Here is a 22,083-nt window from a genome sequence, read left to right as displayed (position 1 = left end):
GAGCAGCTACCAAATGTGACACTTCTCAAAACTGAATAGTCTGAAAGAGAAGAGACGAGGGGTGGGGGGGGGTTCCTAAATAAACCCACTGCTCTGTTGTAAGCAAACTGTATTTACAGGGTGTGATAGAAATAATTCGACCAACAGCATGAAAAAAAGGTGGGAGGCTCTCAAGTTTACTTAAAAAAGTTTATTCAGTGATATTGCACGTTGAGTCAGCTCCTTCAATGCAGGTCAAAATACATTGAGATGAGTTTGTGAGAGAGCACGTACAGTACATTGTTTTCATGAGTTAAAATCACAGCAGTTAAAAATAATGAGGGATGAAAAGTAAAACTAACAACAGACGCTAATTAAGCCGGCCGACTGCTACTGAAAAAGTACGGGTCCCTATACATTTATTTACATCAGAAAGCAAAGGATGAAAGAAAAGGTCAGCTCTATGAATACAATCTCACCTGCTTTACCTACAGATACATGTTGTGCTGCTGTGCACATAATTCAGTGAAAACAGGTCCGCTGTACGTTCTCTCGACAGCGTGTCGAGCTGTAGATAAGGAGGATCTGACTGGAAAGCAGGTATGTTTTTTTAATAAGAGAAGCTGTGCAGTGCTCAGCGACTGCAAACCTTTATATGTGAGATCCCGGTGTCCTAGATTCTGTTCCATGCATTTATAATGTGTGGGCACGGCTACTGATGCTGCTCATCTTTCTACCAATCTGCTCTGACCAACAGGTATGTAAAGGAAATGAGAAGCAAAACGTTTCCCCTTCATCTCCCTTCCCTCGCAACCCCATCCATCCCTCCCTCCCCTCCCTACTTTCTTCAATCCCGGACTCAGGTGGGGGGTGTCTACACCAGACCCAGGATGCGGGCCACCCACCAGTTGCAGGGCATGATGACTCTGCAGGCCACCCTGCACCCTCTGTAGTGGTACGGCCACGGGTGGTAGCCTCCGAGCGGCTCGCAGATCCTCTGGCAGTGGGTGTAGCCTCGGCGGCACTCGGCACAGCACACGCCCTGGTGATCCAGCATGGGGTCGATGTTCATGTTGCCCTGCTCGCCCTCCAGGCCTCTCTGAAAGGAGACACATGGGAGGTCAAGGGTGCACGGTGTTAGCGTGCTGTTGTGTCATGTGGTAGCTGATGTCTTCAGCAGCAGCGAAAAGCTCATTTCGAACCAATTAATTTCGATTTCCGACAGTCGGGGTTGAGGAGGAGGGGATGATGTCAGACGTGGGTTTTTGTTGTCAAATATTTTCTTTTTCTACGTAGCGTTCGCCGTCTGCCCCCCCTCTGTGGCTGTCAGGAGCATGTTGCATGTTGGGGGATGCTTAGAGTGTGTAGGGATTAGTGAAAGTGGGGCCCAACATAGGGGGTGAGGTTGGAGGGTGTATGTATGGGAGTCTCTGTGTGTGTTGTGTGCACATGTGTGTGCACGCGCTCAGCAGGGCAAAAGGGCAACAGGAGAGGAGGGGGGATGTTGTGGAATTATTCATACCGTCTCAATGCTGAAAGGAAAGCTTTGGACAGCCTCACACAGCAAATGCATGCACAGAAAACACACCCACGCATACACTCAGATTTGCAGAGACAATCCAGGCCCCTATGCCGTGACCCCGGCATCTGCTGCCGCTTGCACAGCTGTGAGAAACCCTCCCCGGCCGCAGCCCTCTCAGGTGTCCCTCAGATCCGAACGGACAGTTGTGAACACTGCGGCGGGACGCAGACAACAGAGGGAGAAGCAAAAGTGCGAGTTCCTTCGTGTGACTCACCTGGTAGGGGTTCTCTGGGTTTAAATCTGCCTCCACGTTCTCCTCCTCCTCTGCCACGGCCCCGGCTGTCTGGCGGCGCTGGCGCAGGGCGGCTCTCTTCTTCCTCTGTCCGCCTGCACACATCACAGTCTCACATTCTGACAGCAGACCGAATTTAGGAGCCGAGTGGCACTAATGTGGCCTCGGCTCCTGATTGCACAGTCGTTTCTCAGACGGACTTTTTGAAGGCGTCAGATGAAGTAGAATAAAAAATAGTGTTTTGAGAGCTTCTGACCTCCCAGCATGCTCAGAAGTGTACAGTCTGCGGCTCACACTTCAAAGGGACTTTTCTTTTAGCTTGTTTTTCTTTCCCATGCTTGAACAATGGCAATGTTAAATGGAAATGCTTGAAACCGTTTGACCCACATCCTCTTTGTTTTTACAGAGCCTGAAAAATTGAGTCTATTTCACTTTTCAGATTTGTATTTTCACGTCTTAACCATGAGGTGCTTACTGGTCGAGTAGGTGGGGCGGAGCCAGAAGATGGGCAGGTCTCCGCACAAGTCCTTGATCTTGTTGCTGAGGAAGGCGGAGTCAGAGAGGGGCGTGTCGGCCGCCACCCAGATCAGATCGTCCTCAAACTTGGCCGGCATCACCTCGTCCTCCTTCAAAGAGTGAAAAATGTGAGAAGGAAAAAAAACATCACTTGAAGGCATAATATCAGGGTTGATGATGTATCTTGTTACTAGCCTTCCCCTTTAAATAGCCCACACTCCTCACACTCAAATCTAATCTGCATTAATGCTGCACCGTTAATGCTCCTTATAACAACATAAAACCAAGCAGTAAAAAGGAAGCCCAGGAGGCTCTAGTATACAGATCCCCCTTGCATCAACATTTAGCTGTACACACAGTGTCAGGACTCATCAGCAGCGGAAGGGGAGGGGAGATGCCCTGGATGTACAGGTTTCTGCAGATAAACTAATGAGGTGTCCGGAGGGGAGACTGTGTAAACATATGTCCTCTGTATCCACAGCCTGCAGGTACGAGGGGGAATTCTGTGGGGGATGATTTGGCCCAGAGGCGTTTGTTCCTGAGGGCTGCACTGCAGTCGCCACAGACATGTTTAGGGAATGTTATCCGCCAACCTTTCTGAAATGCTGCTGCTGTTTTTTTTCCCCCAGCTCAAATGATTTGCTGGAGGGAGAAATAAAAGCGGGGGTCCTTCTCCACTGCTTGACAGATAAGAGTTTATCTGACCCACTCTCTGTGGATGGGGACGCGTGTGTGTTTGTGTGCGTTTGTGCGTGTTTATGTGTGTGTGCGCGTGTGTGGTTATCTAACCCAGATTTGCCATCACTCTAAATTATAGCAAATGACCAGCCTGCAGCAACCATTATAACAACATCTTCCTGTCTCCTCTCTCACTCACACACACAAACACACAAATGTGAACCAAACGATCATTTATGAGGCAAAAAGAGAACAACACAAACACACAGAAAAGCACAGACGTGGAATAAATGATCGTTTACGAGACAGAGAGGCAATAACAGCAGCCCCGCATCATAATTAATTGTGTGTGTGTGTGCGTGTGTGTGCGCGTGTGTGCGCGAGCTCGTGTATGTGTGTGACTGAGTGTGTGTGAGTGTGTGAGCGAGAGTCAGTGTTTATGCATTCATGAGGGTAATTCCGGCGATGTGGATTTATGTGGATGTGAGGCTTATGCAGAACTAAATGATTTTAATTATCAGACAGCCTCAATTGAACAATCACAGGCGTTTGTGAGTTGTGATAGCAATCCGCACACATATGGCACCGTACTCACTGTGTGTGTCTGTTGTGTGTTTGTGCATGCGTGCGTGTTCTGTTAAGTGATGGGAAACCACATATGGAAATCACCTATGTGTCCTTGGTTTATCATTGGTTTGGGTGATTCATGCTAACGCCACAGCTCACATTAGTAATATATCAGAGGTGCGGATTTGTAGTATATATCTAAAGCTCAGCAGAGAACCGACAATGCATTAATACAACTAATAGTATTTATAATGGATATATTTGATAAGTTATAACAGCTAGCTTTAGTAATGGGCTGATTTAAGATTTGCCTCATTAATCAGCTATACGTGATTTTTTTTTTTTAAGACAATGTTTTGGGTTGCCAGATTTGAGATATCTCGTCATGTATAATTTGTATTATCTTTTGCACAAATGGCTCGTGGTTAGAAATAGAGTCCGACTGAAATGGAATTGTTGGGGACGAGGAGAAACATTTAATATCGATATATTAGCAAATATTACATTTTTTGTGTATATGATTGGTTTAGTTTCTCTTCCCCTCTGTCTGTCGTCACAACATTTGTACGTAGCATCTTTTATATGGATTGATTTTAGATTAATGTATTTTTGTTACTCTAAGCATATTTTTCTGCAGTATTTTCATTAACATAAGCTCACATTTGTATGGTCAGTTTCAATGGTTTGGTAAGTGATCAAGTCATTCAGAACGAGTGCAGTTGTCAGTGTTTGTAATTCATGAATAAAGGTCTCTTCCACTGCAGTAATCAGTCACATGTACAGTTGTGTGCAGCTCTCCTCCTGAAGGTAAGTGGTCGAATTGTCCAAATCACATAATCCACTCCAATTATTCAAAGAGTTGAATAACTGAGTGGAGATTCAGTAACTGTCACTGTAAGCATGCTACACGTCTGTACAGTACATGGTTATCCTCTTAGGTTAGCATGTTAGCATGCCTGTTATTATGGTTCATCCTGGGGAGAACATGAACGTCTACACCATGGTATGTGCCAATCCATCCCATAGATGTTGCGATATTTCCCTGAACAAGTAGAAATTTAGACCTGATGCGAGGAGAAGAAGTCGCGGAATCAGCTAAATAAGTAGGATTCTAAATAAGCTAAATAAGTAGGATTCACCCTCTGGGGATCATGAGTATCTTGCAATTACTCGTCTTAAAGTAATAAATAGGTTGTTTCCGAATATTCGATCCTTATAACTCACTTGTAAAGTATTTCGTATTAGACAGTGATACCGAACGGTCCGTCTTTATTTGAAAAGATCCTAATGGATTGTCCAGTTTTAGCTTTGAACATCAGATCGAATGATTTCATTGCACTTACAGGTGATGCTGGATGTTTATGTTGTAATTACTTGATTAAATAGGTTTCAAAGAGTTAAACACTCAGACGTGTGTCTTTCCCTTTCCACTGCAGGAACACACACAAGTATGCACTGTCATTGGTTCTGCTGCTGTTTACACTGTTCTCCACCCACTTTGGGGCCAGGTTCCTGGAGCTAAATATAGGACGGTCTCAGGAGGTGATGCTGAATCCTGGAACATTCAACCTCTGGTGAAATGACTGGTCAAACTCGTGTGTCATCACATCAATAATGAGGATTGTAACAGTGAAGAAGCTCAAAAAAGCTGCTAGATAGCAATTGGTTAAATGCAGTTCTAGACCTTCACATGATCTTTAAAAGCTCGGGTTCTGGTAAGCTCCAGTTTAGGAGTTTTCACATTTCTACAGTGAGAAAGAGCTATTGATAGATTCTCAACTTAAAGAGATTCCACTTTCTCAGAAAAGACTGGACCAACCCACCAGGTTGAACGTCATGGATTCCTTGTTGAGAGTCTCCACGTCGGGCAGACGAGCCTTCACCTGGGTCTTGATGTAGCACTTCTCTCCTCCTGAGAAGCGAATCCCTGTGATGCCCTGGAGTAGTGAGAGAGGAGAGGGCACAAACAAGAAGCTGGAATTCATAACTCATCACAGAGATCGTTGTGTTGTCGTCTGCAGGCGTCTGGGACAACACATCTGCACATTGAATGCAGCATCACAGCCAAACATCTGCAAACATGATTTAGATTAAACATCGGGGGGTGGGGGGGGGGGGGGGGTGATGTAGCTTAGCACTGTATTCAAGATTTAAAATGACACTCATGGGGACAGTATGATTAAAGGTCAGAATTTAAATTGTTAAGAGGCCAAAACTGCTGCTTCGCTAGTTTGATTGGCCTGATTTGGACCGCTTTAATTAAAGGTCAAAAACCACCAGTCCGAGTTTAATGAAAATTGGAGGGACGATGCGTCTTGACTTTGATTGGCCCACAGGGGGACAACATGTCCACTAGTTCTTTGTTTGTCCACTGCTGCAATGAGCCAGTCTCCCCACAAGGGTCTTTAAAGTTTCAACAAATCTGATCTCTTCCTCTCCAGATTGCTCGTAGGGAGAGACGGCGGATGTCCAGCTTGATGACTCTGCTTTTCTGCTCTTGCTTATTCCTCCTGACAGTATTATCATTACTTTTTAATTGTTTTCAGTCCCACTCACAATCTCAAAGTCGTGGACCTCCACGGCCTCCTCCGCCCCGCTGCTGGTGCTGAATCTCTCCATGTTGTTGGCCGTGTCGATTTCCATTGAACCCTCCTCCACTTTGCCATTGATGCTCATGCTGTAGTGGACATTGTAGACCTGAACACACACACACACACACACACAAGGTTTCAGACTGGCATGTAAGGTATGAGAGTCCCGAGAGTCCCCCCCCCCCCAACAGCCCTCTCCCTTTCATTCTCCCTCTCTCCAATCTTACCCATGACTTCTCTTCACAAACCTCTCCTCTCTCAATTTTCTCCTTCAGACACACACACATTCATTCACGCTTGTTTAGGAGAATACAAACCTTACACCTCTGGGTGATGATGACCCTTCTTCTGCAGAGCCTTTTCATCACGTCTTAATAACATTTTCAAACTTCATAATGGAAAAAAGGAGAGAAAACACCCAGAAAGCTGCATTTTTTCCCTCTCGTCTCTTACACCTCTTGCCCCTGGAGCATCAGCCGGACCAGAGAGGGCCCCCCCACCCCCCACGCTCACCCCTCTCCACCCACCCACAACCCTCCAACACACACACACACACACACACCACATACACACAAGGACTCCATTCACCAGGCTTTACCTCAGACGGTATGAAAAAAGAGTTTAATTTACATTTTGCTGTTTGCCTACACTGCAAGAAAAAATTCATCTTGAAGAGCGGCTTCAGTCTGCTGAGCATTTTTAATTCACACTAGTTAAAAAATCCACCAGCGACGACATAATTTCACTTGTTTCCAATTCTAAAGAGCTTGTTTGAACAATTTCTTCCCTCAAGTGACATGATTTTTTATTGGATGGGAGTACGCATGAGAGCCGTTTTCTTCTGTGGTGGTTCTCTCTTGTTTCAGAGAAGTTTTTGAAAGGAGAGAAAACTGCATAGGGGGGAAAAAAGGGAATTATCTAGCAGATCAGACCGACTTTGATTTGATTTTCGATCGAAAGCCTTGAGGGAGTATAGCCTGTAAAAATCACTGGGGTGGTGACATGAGCTGAAACTTGTTTCACTTTATGGAAAGGCAAAGTAAGAAAATCCAACTATTAATGCTCTCTGAAAACTCACATCATTTTACAATAACAAGTGTTAACTTGGTACAACCTGTTAAATCATGTAAGCTGTCCTGATTTAAACTATCATGCACAAGATGCAGACACAGAACTGTCCTCTGCACGTGGAAAAGTGCATCTTTATAAACCATGGTCTGTTTTTTTATGTAAAGATCTATGCAACTTAAATTGTAGGCTACAGTAGAGGATGAAATAAAGACAAGAAAAGAAAAATTAGGACAAGATAAAGTAAAAATACATGTGGTCAGTCAAACCCACATACAGCCAAAATAAGAATTACAATACCCTCTCTCTTCTCTGACCCTCCTCCCTCTATAGTTGACCTTAAAAGTAAGATTTATGATAAAATATCATCCTTACGTGTTTTTCATTGTTGTTCCAGAAGTAAAAAGCTCCAACTGCCCCCAGCAGAAGCAGCAGGGCTCCGGCGATGAGCACCGCGATGCCGGCCTTCAGGAGGCGGCCGGTGGCGGCGGGCTTCACCGCCACGGCGGAGTAGGCCTGCGCGGTAAAACAGATAAACTCCAAAGTGACAACACTGTCGTAAAGAAGAGATGCTTTCTGACAATCTTTAACTATGATACTGAACCTGACAAGGTGTCCGTGTTATGATAAATTCACAGCGACACAGAGACGGTTTATGCAACTTTTGAAAGGTCATGAAATAGATACAGCCTGTAGGATGTTGGGGCCCCGACAGAGGCGCAGGGGCCCGGGCGATCCCAGCGACACTCACCGGAGGCATGAACTGCTGCAGGTCCTCCGGTCCCGCTGAGGCGATCGGTACTTTCTCTGAGCTCCCGGCCATGACTGCAGCCGAACACCTGAGGAGCCCCGACTCCATTCACTCCTCTCTCCCCCCTCTCCCCCCCCCCCCCCCTCTCCCTCCCTCCCTCTCGCTCCCTCCCTCTCTTCCTGAGGAGGAGGAGGATGGTCACTACAGGTTTTGCCTTAATGCTCTCTTTCACTAGAACTGTGCGTAACCTTGACAACTTTTGTGCCTCTGAATAAAAGTCAGGTGAAATCGAACACCTCCAGCGGACGATCAGCACATTATATATATTTAAAAAGTGTTGCGTTCCCTCACGAGAGAGTTCATCGCTCTTTCTCTCTGAAGACCACGTGTTGGCTGCTCACGAGTCTGATCCCTGCTGTGATCCTCAGAATTTTCATATCAATAAGTTTTATATGACGAGCCTCTGTGGGTGGACCGCGATGTATTCATGAACATTAAGGAGATGACGGAGGAAGGGAGAGGGTGAGGTTGTCTCCTCGAATCACCCTCTCACACCCCCCTCCCTCCCTCCTCCCTCCTCCACAGACTGCTGCAGGTCAGAGGGGACTCCGGCGGAATGTCGCACGCTTTCTCCATCCTACAAACAGTATGTTAACATGACAGTGTGCAAAAAAAGAGGCAGCCCACTTCGATCTTGATCCCCTCATATCTGCGGGAGTGAGTGAGTTCGGGAGTGTGCCCTGAATGCGTGATTATAAGCAGGGTGATTACGTAAGGAGCGCACCGAGCGCTTTGGCACACAGACAAGAAAACATCCGGACAGAGGAGCAGGAAGCTTTTATTCGCAAGGACTCCACGTTCTTTAACAAATCTCAACTGTATTTGCCTGTTTAAAACAGCTCCTTTTGTATGCATGTGACTTGTTTTTCTTCTTCGAGGCGAACCCTAAAGGGCGCCTTTACGCACAGCCACTCTCATTACGGATGTGTCTTCCATGCGCACAAATCAGGTGGTAATGATTGATGTTGTGGAAAGCTCAGCATATCTTTGTTACTCGTATTAACATGCAGGTCTGCAGGCGGTGAAATGCACCTATTAGGTCCACCAAGATGAAAATAATAACTGTGGAGGTTGCTCTGCTCCTGTTACGCGTGAGTGATTTGCTGGAAAACCTTGGCGTCTGCTCTGGCACCCCACCAGAAAAACCATGTTCACAAAAGAGGGGAAAAAACGAAACTGACCTTCTTCAGTGGGCTGCAAGGACAGAGGCTCACTGCTGCAATAACAGCGACGCCTGTTGGCTTTTACTACAGCGACTGGCCTGACTGATAGGCTGTTCCTGCGAGGCATTCACAAACAGCCTGCTCACCTCTGGATCGTAACCTCTCAGAACAAAACACACACAAGTCAGCTGCTCAGAACAGTATTTCAAAGTTTATTTTCTCTCCGAATGCTGTGATGATAAAAAAAAAATCTGTACATCGACTTATTATTGCATTCAAATGATTTCATTATAATCAGCTTCATACATTGCAGGTCACCAGCCCTCACATTTACCAGTTTCAGGGGCCATTTTTAAATAGTCAGCATGCGTAAAGATCAATAATTACAATTCAAATTTACATATCTTTGCTTCATTATTACTTTTATAAAAAATAGAATCTCTGTATGTACAAAGCTTGCATATGATACACTTCATGTCCAACAAAAGTTTGTGATTGAATGGACTTCAAATGTGGCTTTTACATTAAAGACAAAAACGCACAAATATCCAGTTATAAACTTATACATAATATGCACAATCAACAGCAACAAATAACTTCAAATAGTTACATTATTCTCCTCGTCAGTTAATCATAAATTAAACATTTGAATACACTATACATTTCTTTGAGAGTGAGCTTATAAGTGTTTGTGTGTGCAATTGTCTGTTTCAGGCCTCGTTGTTGGGGCAGTGTGTTGGGGTGGGGGTGTACACCGGGATGGTTATGTCACTGATCTCCTGCACCCTCACAGGCCTGGGGGGGGTGACCAGGACGTAGTCGTACTCCCGGTGCAGCACTTTCTCGTACACGCTCTGCAGCCCCAGTGTTTTGGGGATTTGGGCCTGGTAGTAGTTGTCCCTGCGGTTGGGGTCCCGGGGAAGGGAGGCCGTCTTGGGGAGGCTGTTGAAGGAGGAGAGGGTCGGGGCCGGGGAGGGAGCCGCGTTGGCCCTCACTGCTGAGGGGCTCCAGCAGCGGTCTGAGTGACCCAGGACCTTGCACTCACTGGTGCAAGCCCACAAAGCTAAAAGAGACAAAGAAAAGAAAGTGGAATTAGATTTAAAGCCACAGCTCATCGCCAAACTCACATAACCTTATACTTTCATTCATAAGTGGATTGTTTTGCATGTCTTTACCATTTTGGCCGCCCATGGGAGGAACCACTGCTCCTTCTTTCTTCAGGCCTGTGTCTCCACTGACATCACTGTCACTGTCATTGAAGTCACTGTCCCCCTTGCCACTGTCTTTGCCACTAAAGGCCGGGTCCCTGGCAGAGATGGTGGTGTAGGAGTTCCCCTTCCAGATGGTGATGGGCCTCACAGCCTCCTTTCCGTTCCCGTAGCCAGGCAGAGTGGAGTAGCCCTGCAGGAGGACAGAGGAGAAAGAAAACAGAGGTGAGTTTCTGCTGGATGAACACATTGCAGAGTGCAACCCACATCTCCCCTCCCCACATCTCCCCTCCCCACCTCTCCAAAGTGTCCCAAAGGGGCATCTCACCTCGTGTTTAGTCCCTCGGAGCTTGCTGTTGTTGTCTGAGTCATACACACAGGGCACTTCGCTGCCGTCCTCTGAGGCCGAGCATATGTCACTGCCCCCGGGGTGAGCCGAGGTGAACCCACCGGGCTGGCTGCTGTAGGATTGTCCGTCAAAAGCCGCTCCTGCCCCGTCCCCGTGGAGGGGGAGAAGCGGGTTGTCCACCACGTGGGTCCTGCCCCGCTCCAGCGTGCCCTTCTCCCCGTACGAGTCGCTGTCCTCCCCGCTTTTGTCCTGCTTGCGCCGGTTGCAGGTGGTGGCGATGAGGATGATGGCGAGCAGCAGCAGCGTGCAGCTCCCCGCGAGCACGACAATAATCACCACGGACAGGTCCCACTGCGCGTGCACCTCGTCCCCGCCACCCGCCTGGTACACGGTCCGGTCGCTCGGCGGGGGGCCGGCGATGATGAGGAAGCGGAGGGTCGCGGTGGAGGTGAGCGCGGGCCTCCCGTTGTCACTCACCGTCACGGTCACGCTGAGGGTCTCGTCCACGTCGTGGCTGAGCACCTGGTTCAGGTAGATCTCCCCGGAGGCTTTGTTAACGGAGAACACGGAGGGTTCGCCGGTGGCCAGCCCGTAGGACAGGTCCGAGTTCACGCCCTCATCCGCATCCCGCGCCTCCACCCGGGTGATGACGTAGCCGGTCGGCGCGTCCCGGGGCAGGAGGATCTCAGCGGAGCCGTTGTTGAGGGGCGGCTGCGTGATGATGGGCGCGTTATCGTTCTGGTCCACGATCCTCACATACACATTGGCGCTGCCGGTCAGGGGCGGGGAGCCGCCGTCACTCGCCGTGATGCGGAGCTCCATCTGCTTCATCACCTCATAGTTGAAGCTCCGGAGCGCGTAAAGCGACCCGCTGGCCGGGTCCAGTGACACGAAGGTGGAGATGGGGGAGCCCATGAAGTACGTGTCCGCCAGCTTGTAGCTGACCTTCCCGTTTGACCCCAGGTCCATGTCCCGCGCCACGACCGTGGTGATGTATGCCCCAGGTGCGTTGTTCTCCACCACCGCCACCTCATACACCGATTTACTGAACACCGGAGCGTTGTCGTTCTCATCCGTCAGCCTGATGGTGTACTGAGTGATGGTCCTGAAGGGAGGGGAGCCCAGGTCCTCCGCCACCACCGTCAGGTTGTACTCGGGGATTTTCTCCCGGTCTAACGGGTTGGTACTCACGATCATGAAGCTGTCCTCGTAAGCCTGCTGCAGTTTGAAGTGGTCGTGTCCGTACAGGGTGCAGTGCACCTGCCCGTTAGCGCCCGAGTCTCTGTCCGAGGTGCTGACCAGCGCCACGAAACTCTCTCTGGCCGCCGCCTCGGTGATGTACGCGATGCCCGCCGTGATGGACGTCATGGGGGTGATGGAGATCTCCGGCGCGTTGTCGTTAACATCCTGCACCTGCACCACTATCTTGCAGATGGCCGGGCTCGGGTTCGGACCCAGGTCGGTGGCCTGGACGTCAAACTCGTACGTGTTCTTACTTTCAAAGTCAATCGGACTCTCCAGGGTGAGCCGTCCGGTCTTCCTGTCCACTCTGAAGAGTTGTAGTATTTCTGAGGGCACTTGGTTCCCGAACCCGTACACCACCTCCCCGTTCAACCCCTCGTCCGGGTCCTCCGCGTTCAGGTCCAGCAGGAGGGAGCCCACCGGTGCGTCCTCGGGCAGGTCCACGGAGAAGCTGTTCCTGTCAAACACCGGGCTGTTGTCGTTGTAGTCTTTCACCTTGATGTTGATGCGCGTCGTTCCGGTGCGGGACGGGTTGCCGCCGTCCATAGCCACAAGCTCCAGCGCGTAAGTCGCCTGCGTCTCCCGGTCCAGCTCCTTCATGAGCACCAGCTCCGCATATTTAACCCCGTCGGCCCTGCTGAGCACGTCGATGGAAAAGTGGCTGTTGACGGAGATCTGGTAGCTTTGGATGTAGTTCACCCCAACGTCCTCGTCCACGGCAAAGTCCAGCGGGATCCGCGTGCCCACCGCCGTGTTCTCGGAGATCTCCAGACTCGACTCTTTCCGGGGGAACTCGGGGGAGTTGTCGTTGATGTCCTTGACCTCCACCTCGACGTGGATGAGTTTGAACTGCTCTTTGGAGAAGCTGACCACGTCGAAAGCGATGAGGCAATGCAGGATGTGTTTGCAGATCCGCTCCCTGTCTATCCTCTCCCCGATGGTCAGCTGCCCGTCGCTCTCCCTCAGACGGATGAAAGAGGAGTTGAACTGTTTCATCATCCTGAAATTGTTCCTCGAGCCTCCCGAGGAAGAGGGAGCGGAGGAGATGTCCTTGGCCAAGTTTCCAATCACTGTCCCTGGTGCGTCTTCCTCAAACGTCTGATATTTCACCGTTTTTCCTTGTGTGACAGCAGAGAGGCTCAGCAAAGAGACGAGCACCAGCAGCCCGTTCCACCCTGTTTCTCCCATCTTGACACCCTCACTCCAAAAATAATGGGAAATTCAGCTAACTGTCCCGAAATGAGTCCAATTGAGAGTTCAGGAAAAAAAACACTTGCAAAACAGAAACCCCTTCCCGACTCCTGTCGACTCTCCTGTCTTTTCCCTATAGCGCCTGTAATAAATATTCCATATGTCTTTCAATGCGCACTCTGGATGCGCTCCGCTCTCTCTCTTCTGGAGGTGTGCTGCTCTCTCAGCGCAAGAGGGCTGCAGTGTCTGCAGGAGGGTTTATAAGGCGAGGCATGCAAATGAGCCGCGCTGTGACCAATCCGGGCGTTGAGAGGGGAAAAAAGGGGGACTTCTGAAAGACCTCTAAAACCCCGTTTAGAGATTCCTGGACTGTGCGGAGTAACTTGGCACCCGAATGTCCGGTCCGAACGCGGGGCTTGATTTAATACAGCTATAGTTCCCGTTGCTTGTTTATGTTCTTCGGGCTGTTACATGAGTCTGCGCACCGACACATGGAGGGGGAGCGCGGAGATGCGCAGTGTCCCTGAGATAGAGGACAAAGCATTTAAATAGGAGTGTCTGTTAAGGGGATGCGTTACCCCTTAGGCGCACTTTCACTGTTAAGAGATTTATGCTGAAACTCGGGCTGGATGGATCCCCACGCACGCACGTGTCCCATGTAACCCACCCGTGTAAAGGCAGCCACTGGCACGCTCAGCTGTCCCACTGACCTCTCCACCTCTGAGAGAACTTTACGCACAGATATGGCACTACTTGTAATTTTCCTCAACCACAGATCCCCTCCATCCAGGCTGATTTCATTTAATACACTTTTCACAGACTCATAATGCTGAGGCAGCTTAACGCACTGAATCATTGCAGTGCCAGAGAATCATAAGAAAGGAAATCTGTTGTAACTGGTGGTAATAGCATCATCTTAGAGCTCATTTTACTTTCATTAATACATTCCATAAATGTGCTTTTTTGGCCTTCTTTTATTCATCCCCCTGGTGTGTTGTATTCCAGTAATTGTTTGCCCAACAGATCATATCTGAGCCAAAGAAAAGGGACTCTATCCATTTGAACATTGATTTTATTCTAATTCGGTCTCAGATCAGATCAACTCACGAGATGTCTTGTGCGCGCAAGAGGGGATTTTTTTAATTAAAGCCGGTGTAACGGCTCGGTTTTAACACGAGACTCTGCCTGGCCTCGGCTGCCAGAGCAGAGAGAGAGAGAGAGAGAGAGAGGAGCAGGTGAAGACGCACATGCACGCACGCACACATACACTGGCGGGCCACGCACGCGCTCACACAGCCTTCCACGAACCCGTTACAAATGGGATTTGGCTGTAAACGCAGGGGGGATTTATCAGGATTTCAATAGTGAGATTATATCAAAGGCGCATGAAGCCCTCGTTAGTAGCAGGCGGGATAATGGCATGGCAGGGTCTCCCTTTACAGCCCGTCCATGCCGGCATTGTGGCCCCTGAGCCGGTCTGTGGGGACCCTAACCCCCGCTGCCTCCATGCAGCCCTCTGCCTAACTGCAGCATAATGAGTCACAGCCACATGCAGCCTTTGTATCGCCCCCTCCCCACCCCTCCAGACCGGCCCCGGTCCCGGCCACGACTCCTTTCATTACAGGGAGATGGGAGATGAATTGCCCTGGACATCAGGGTCCCTCCTATTAAAATACATTTAAAAAACGACCGGGGCCCCGTCACGGCTCTTTAAGAGATTTTCTCATTCTTCACAGTGGACTCTCCTTCCCTCTCTCTCCCTCCTCACACACGCACATGCACACACGCACAGCTTTTCCAGGGGCAACACTTGCCTTGCAGTAGAAGCTAATATCAGTTGGCATGTTCTATAAAGAACCCATCTGCCACAGAAAGTCAAATAGGAGGCACCTGAATGGGCGACATCCAGTCAAGCAGCTTGCATAGTTAGACACAGTCAGGCCTGTCCTAAAGGATAAGGAGACGTCATTCTGCAGCAATTACATCAAAACAACATCATCAGCCTTAAGAGGGTGTTTTTGAGATATCGATGCCACTTTTTAACCTTTATTCAGAGTTTATTAAAAAAAAAAAAAAGTGTAGAAAATACATGAATAACAAAAAAAAGAGGGCAATCATCACACTTTAAAAGTACATTGGGATTAAAACACATAAGGACTTTTGAACCAGTTCTTACGAAAACAAAATTAGATCTCAAAGTTAAGGCCCTTATGATCACATTTTCTGAGTTGGTTCTAAACATAAAATTATACATAAAATTCCCCAGCAGAGCATGGAAGGTGGAAACATTGCGTATCACAAACACGTGGATTGCACCTGTCCATCTTGAAAGCACTAATACAATTTGGGATGCGTCATTATCTGCCACCTGAAGCTCTTTCAGTTTAGCATGACTATAGCTGCACCACAGATGCGCTGTGTATGGACTGCAGTAAGCTCTACACAGTGCTATTTTAACATCAGCTATTCACACAGGAAATGAGCTTGTGCATATAGTTTGCACTGAAACTGCTCATCATCATCATCATCATCATGATATGATTAATCATCCCTCACGATGTAACCCAGATGTTTTACTAAACATTTAGGACTTGGTCAGTATAAGATGTGAAAGGATAAAATATATTGTGCGACAACGAGTTTAATGCAAAACCTCTTTCAGGGGCTCCACAGCGTCATGAATGGTCCATTCTGTCCAGTCTGTGGTTTCTTTGTGTGTTCGGAGACACACATGGACTCTGACGGTATTTTCTCTGCACACAAAGACAAGAGCAATCAAAAGCAAATCACACGACATTGTGTCTGGTCTCGTCTCGTGGATTAAAATCTCTGCACGTGCATGTGCGCGTGCATTAGGGGGTCAGTGTATTGGCTGAAGTGGGACACCACGCACACCCAAAAACAGAATAATTCCCTCCCGTGACCACCGTGTCAATCTCGGCCGTCTGCACGCGAGTTCAACAATAGCAGAATTAGAGTTGAGTCCCTGAAATCCATTCCATTCTTCACGGGACATATTAGCATTTTTCTTTAACGTATATAAATACATCTTTAGAGTGAAGCCCCCTCCATCCCTCCCGCTCATCCTTTCTTTCTTTCCTCCTGCATTGTGAACCCATTTGCTCTAGTGATCGCCGGGTATTTTGGAGGTCTGAAGCCCGATCCCTTCGCCTCTTGTTGGGGCTTAACTCTTTGAGATGGAAATGGCCGATTTGGACTCTTTTGTCCAGGAAGATAAGCGGTGGACGAGGGGGAGAGTTGGAGAGGGGAGCAGGGGGTGAGAAAGGGAGAGATGTGTGCGTCTGTGTTTGTGTAGGAGAGGAGGGGGGGGGGCTCCAAGATGATCGATCAGCGCATTGAAGACCCCCCTCCATCCATCCAAGCACCCAAAACCCACCACCACCACCACCACCCACCCCTCTGCTGCTAACCTTTGCTTAACTCGCGTGCCATCACAAGCGCGGAGTCCTAATTGGTTCCCAGCACTAATTATCCAATTATCGCCTCTCCAGCATGAGGAGCGCACTCCAGGGCTCGTCTGGCTATAATGGCCTCGTCCTCGAGACTATTGATGGAAATGATTAGGAGTGAATGCGCCCTGCATCGGCTGTGCAACACTTGTGAAAGTTGTGTCGTGGCCTCGGGGTCTTAAAAAAAGAGAAGGGTGGCACTTCACTAACAGAGGCTAGATGCGCTCATTCGACTTGTATTATCCCTCAACTCTCATCGAAATTGGAAACATGTTAAAGGGCTCTGCAGGTTAATTAGAGCCTTTTGTGTAGCTCTTAACATCGTTACAAGAAAAATAATGCTAAGGCTGTGAGTGGAGGCTCGGACACTGCATAGATGTTAAGGACACAGTGAAAGATACACTTCAATTGCTTGGTGCAGAATATTTTTTAAATTAAACATTGACATTGATTTCTTTGCCTGATTTAATTGAATTCAATTACTTTTTATTTCATAGCGCTAAATAACCACATATAATATCTCAAGGCACTTTACATTGTAAGATTGAGACCTTGGAAGTTCACACAGCTACATTTCTATCAGCAACTGCCTGTTTTCCCTCTTTGACTGAGCTGCTCCTCTGGGGGGAAAAAAAGTTTCATTGTTATTGTGGCTGAATAAACATGAGTTGCTAAAGTTTGACCAAATTAAATCGCAATATCATCAGGTCTTAAAAGATTTAAAAATATGTTGCAAAGTGAAGCCTTCATGCATCTCATCATCTGTCAGACGTTGTGATGGGTGTTTAAATTTGTTTATTTTCATTTCAAGTTTAAAGTAATGTCTGTGCAAGTCCCTGATGGAGACCCAATATTATACCTCCAACAGAACCACATTCAGGGTGGGCGACCATCTGCCTCGACCGGTCGGGTTGAGCCTTGTTGTTGTTAACTGTCACATTTGAGCTCTGTCACACTGATTATTGAAGTAGAAATAATAGGATTCACAATTATGGATAATCTGATGAAATTCATGGCTCAGTAAATATGTTTAATTCAAAGAAAAACATCATGAGTGATGATTCGGGATGAACTGTTGGACACATTTGTGGATTGTTCCAACGTGTAGCTTGCAACAGGCTGCAGGGATCCAGGAGTTAATAGAGCAGCAGGCTCGGACTGGCACCAGAATGCCACCAGATTGACAACGTCCAGTTCCATGAAAACATTTATCCTCCTTCCTCCATCTCTTCCTCCTCTTAGTTAACTTCTGCTCCCATCCATCAACCCTTCCAGCCCATCTGTCGCTGATTGCTGCAACACTTTGAATAAATTCCTCCCGACGAAACAAAACGGTTAACATCTCATGAATACAGCTTTTTTATTTTTTACACCCCTCACGCAGATTGAGTGGAAACTTTAGGGGCCAGAGGAGTAACTACTGCAAAGAAATCTGTGCGCGGACACTCCCTCTGCGCTTCCACTTCATTACAGGTATTGTGCTCGGGAGCGCGCAATCTGTGCGGCAGTCCCCGCCCGGCCCCGCCAGCTTTCTAATGAGTTTCCAATGATGATTTAGTCTCGCACGGCCCTTTACCCCAATGCAAAACTGCAAACTCCGCCCACCCCCCCTCCCATTCTTCCTTTCACTGCCTTTGAGTCTCAGCAGCTTTTGTCTGTAGAGCTGTTTCCATCACTGCACTCTGGAGCGGGGGTCAGTGGGAGCGCACATAAACATTCTCACATCAGGCCTGAATAAAGGAGCTCTATATGGGGAGTTATGGGACCAACTTTAGCCCCCTGCTTATGAGTCTGGAAAGGGGGGGGGGAATCAGAAGCTGATCTGAGAATGTCCTGTAAAATACAAGTGTCTCCAAATGCCCTATTTTAAAAGGCAACTTTAAGTTATATAGCGCATGAGTTAATGTAAGGAAAGGCTTGGGGGCTGTGTGTGTGTGTGTGTGTGTGTGTGTGTGTGTGTGTGTGTGTGTGTGTGTGTGTGTGTGTGTGTGTGTGTGTGTGTGTGTGTGTGTGTGTGTGTGTGTGTGAGAGAGTGTGTGTGTGTGTACACCTGATGGCTGCTCCATGCCAGATTGTGTGTGCTCTGGATGAACAGATGGGGGTGGATGAGTTAAGAGAAGCATGGAGGGAGGGAATGGCAGACGTCTGGATATCACTCATGTGAAGTTATGTCTCTTCTTCTTCTTCTTCTTCTTCTTCTTCTTCTTCTTCTTCTCTCCCTTTGCGTGGCACGTCCCCTGCGTGGATTCAGAAGGCTTCCGCATGCAGATGAGCTGCATCTGATGCTGCTGTGGTTGATGTAGCCAAAAAAAGCAGGTTGGTAGCCATAAGTGCCTGTGATAAGATAATCCATCAATCAATGGGACATTGTCTGGGGCTTACAGGGATCTATAGAGAAGACTTTTACAGGCCAAATGGCTCACTTAACATCCTCAGGATGAGAAATTAGGAATTTTGTAGACACAGCAGTAACAGATGCATTACACAGCATTACTGCACAGAAAGAGATGGATACACAGCTGAACCATGCTGCACTGGGACAGTGTTTGCGTCAGAGAAATTAAAAGTAACACTTTGTAAGTTGTGAACAGCTGCTCCAGAATCAGATCGGGTCCATCACACCGTTTATTTAGAGCTGACATGTGTGAGACAGAGAAAAATCAACGCTGAATATGTTGTCTTCACACATATTGTTTTTCTTTTTTTTTATATAGCTGTGTGACTCTATGGCAACATCCTCTTTATACTGCAGAGACATGACATGCTCCAATGATCAATTCCTCAAAGAATTTCCTCTGCAGTCTACCACAGCAAGCCCATTTTTACAGTGAGCTTATACCATTTTATTTTAATGATACATTTCATTATCACAGACAAACTTTGCAACGGATTTCTGAACTTCTGGATGATTCCCATCATGAATAAAAAACATTTTGAGGCTTATTAGCTCTTTAACTTTAAGCAATAACCCACTAACCTACTTTATAGACTCTGTGAGTCACACAAGACAATCACTGAGTGCATTAGCAGCCAAGGTGGAAACGCTTCTTAAACTTGCCTGTTTGATAGGCAACAGAACTCCCACTCTCACTTACTTTGTAATTCCTCTCTCTTATCTGTTCTCCCACTTCTCTTCCATCTTACCTTCCCCTGCACCCATCTCCCTTTCTCGACTTTTTCCTGGCTGTTTCAAGTCCCTGCAGCGCTATTTAGAGCATGGCACAGACCTATATTAATGTGACTAAAGAGGATTGTACAGGTAACGCTGGTCCAGCTGGCGGTAAAATCAGCCATGCAGCTCCTCTCTCACAGAGCGTTGCGGCTCCCTGTTTATGGAGTCACCCTCCATAAACAATGCTATATAATTCTCTTTGAACATTACAGCACATGCCTCATATAAACCAAAGCAAAATGCGAGGGGACACCACACACACCCACACACAGGAACACAAGCTCAACACACACACACACACACAAACACACACACACACACACACACACACACACACACACACACACACACACACACACACACACACACACACACACACACACACACACACACAGGAGGCAGGCTGCACAACCACAGTATTATGTGATCAGTGTGTCCTCTGCATGTGCCAGCGAGACTTTGAAGGGAAGGCATTGTTTTCCCTTGGGAGTAAACAACCACCGAAGACAAATAACTATATTCATCTATATGCACCAAAACGCCCCACACCAAAAAAAAAAAAAAAAAAGATATATCTCTGCGCTCACTATAGAGCTAATCAATATTTCAGCAGCCCGGCCTTGATTGTTCATGCAGGCCATGAGAAGGCTAATGAGGCGAAGCTGCAAAGACAATGTGTTCCCCAAAGTAGGCTATCTACTAAAGGAGAAAATTATCTTTCAGATCTCCCGAAACAGTCACGCTCACCCGAGGACGAGACGCTAACTGAAGTGAACCGCTCGAGACCGCCTGCCACATGACAGCTGATAAGTCCGAGATGGTGGTTCCCCTCCGATCAGGTGTGTCAAATTCCTCACGCCTCTCACGCCATTCATCGTCAGCGCTCCGTGAATTGTACCTAATGTGGGAAATGTGACATGCACACAAATGAAGACTTGATGGTTTGACCCAGAGTTGCGATCTTGGAGGTGGGAGATTTTGTTTGTTTGAGTTTCAATCGTGGCAGGGGTGTTGCAGCAGGGCTGGCAAAGCCAGACATTGCCTGGGGCCCCTAGCTGAGAGGGGGCCCCTGAAAATGCCTGATCCAAAAGAACAACAATAGTGTGAGAACTCCCTTAAATTCTATAATCAGCTACGTACAGGAGACTGAAAAGACACCATGGTCGGGAGCCCCCTAATTGAGGCCCTGTGCCACAGGCTTTCTGCAAAAAGCTTCATAATTTTAGATGTTTGGTTGAAATCTAAAATATCAATCATGTATAATGTCTTTCTTGGGGGGGGTTTGGTTTGGTTTGATGTAGAGCCGCACTTTTGCGTGGGGCCCCTAAAAGTCCCTTGAAACGCTCCTGTTCCTACAACGCACAGATCCAAATATCCAAGGACTGGACATTTTGTGTTTCTTTCCGTCTGGTGCTACCTCTAAACTAAAACAGCATTTTACAGTTCAAAGTATCTCCACACTATATCTAAACTATATGAGAGTTTTCGCTCTGTATCTAAAAATAATCTCTGTTCAAACTAACGCACCTGTAAAAGCATATCACATGACCTCTCTCGTACACTGGTCATGTGTGTGCAGGTGTAAACAGGAAGATAATTGTCTACTTTGCCGTTTATTAGTGGTTCCAGAAAATATGAACAAGTAAAGGGGCGGAAAGTAACACGAGGGATTTCTTTGCTTCGACTGATGAAGTTGTGGAACTGTTACTGACTGTAAGTAATACCTCTATGAAACCCAAATTACCTGGCATATACTGGCTATTTAAATGCAGGTAAACCTTCCAAAAACCTGATTTACTCCTTTCCCATTGCCAGTAGAGGAGTTTGCCTTTTTTCCCAGTGCGTCATGTTTGATGGCACAAACGCACTGAAAATGTAGGCGCTCTCCAACCTCACCGTCTTGTCATTTCCATCACTGCCAATCAGAGCCGATAAAAACCTACATTGACCTTAGATTGTATTCATTCCCACTGCATACAAAAGTCCGATGTTAGTGGTTGTTAGTGGGGTTTTTGACCAGTGCAAAAGGGAGTTCAGGGGTAGCACTGCTTTGCATTTACAGTTGGTATCCCAGTCGAGACTGATAAGGCGTGAATGTGAGTTATCATTTCCAAAACATAACCCTGGGAAAACTACAAAGGGGGAGCACAACATTTCCAAAAGTCTCTGTTCTGAGCCGTCAAAACCTCATTGAACATGAGGCGTAAACGTAGCAAAACAGATGCATTTTAGAAGTAAATAGTGTGAAAGTTGCCTGAGGCTCT

At 47.5% G+C, this 22,083-nt stretch overlaps 2 protein-coding genes across 2 annotated transcripts; both read right to left on the bottom strand.

Annotated features, from left to right (window-relative positions):
- Positions 1-173: 173 nt before the first annotated feature.
- LOC117778305 (leukocyte cell-derived chemotaxin 1-like) lies at positions 174-8,059 on the bottom strand. The gene is made up of 7 exons (XM_034613794.1): positions 7,965-8,059; positions 7,589-7,729; positions 6,111-6,251; positions 5,378-5,491; positions 2,269-2,419; positions 1,776-1,888; positions 174-1,078 (listed from the first exon to the last, which is right to left on the bottom strand). Exons 1-7 carry the CDS (start codon positions 8,034-8,036, stop codon positions 854-856), a joined length of 957 nt encoding a protein of 318 aa, XP_034469685.1. The 5' UTR covers positions 8,037-8,059; the 3' UTR covers positions 174-853.
- Positions 8,060-9,378: 1,319 nt separating this feature from the next.
- LOC117778645 (protocadherin-8-like) lies at positions 9,379-13,645 on the bottom strand. The gene is made up of 3 exons (XM_034614364.1): positions 10,724-13,645; positions 10,363-10,588; positions 9,379-10,250 (listed from the first exon to the last, which is right to left on the bottom strand). Exons 1-3 carry the CDS (start codon positions 13,172-13,174, stop codon positions 9,898-9,900), a joined length of 3,030 nt encoding a protein of 1,009 aa, XP_034470255.1. The 5' UTR covers positions 13,175-13,645; the 3' UTR covers positions 9,379-9,897.
- Between the last annotated feature and the right edge of the window lie 8,438 nt (positions 13,646-22,083).

Source organism: Hippoglossus hippoglossus, chromosome 17 (assembly GCF_009819705.1).
Source record: "Hippoglossus hippoglossus isolate fHipHip1 chromosome 17, fHipHip1.pri, whole genome shotgun sequence".
NCBI lineage: Eukaryota > Metazoa > Chordata > Actinopteri > Pleuronectiformes > Pleuronectidae > Hippoglossus > Hippoglossus hippoglossus.
The sequence above is the reverse complement of the archived record's forward strand: the minus strand, read 5'-3'. Positions and strand labels throughout refer to the sequence as shown.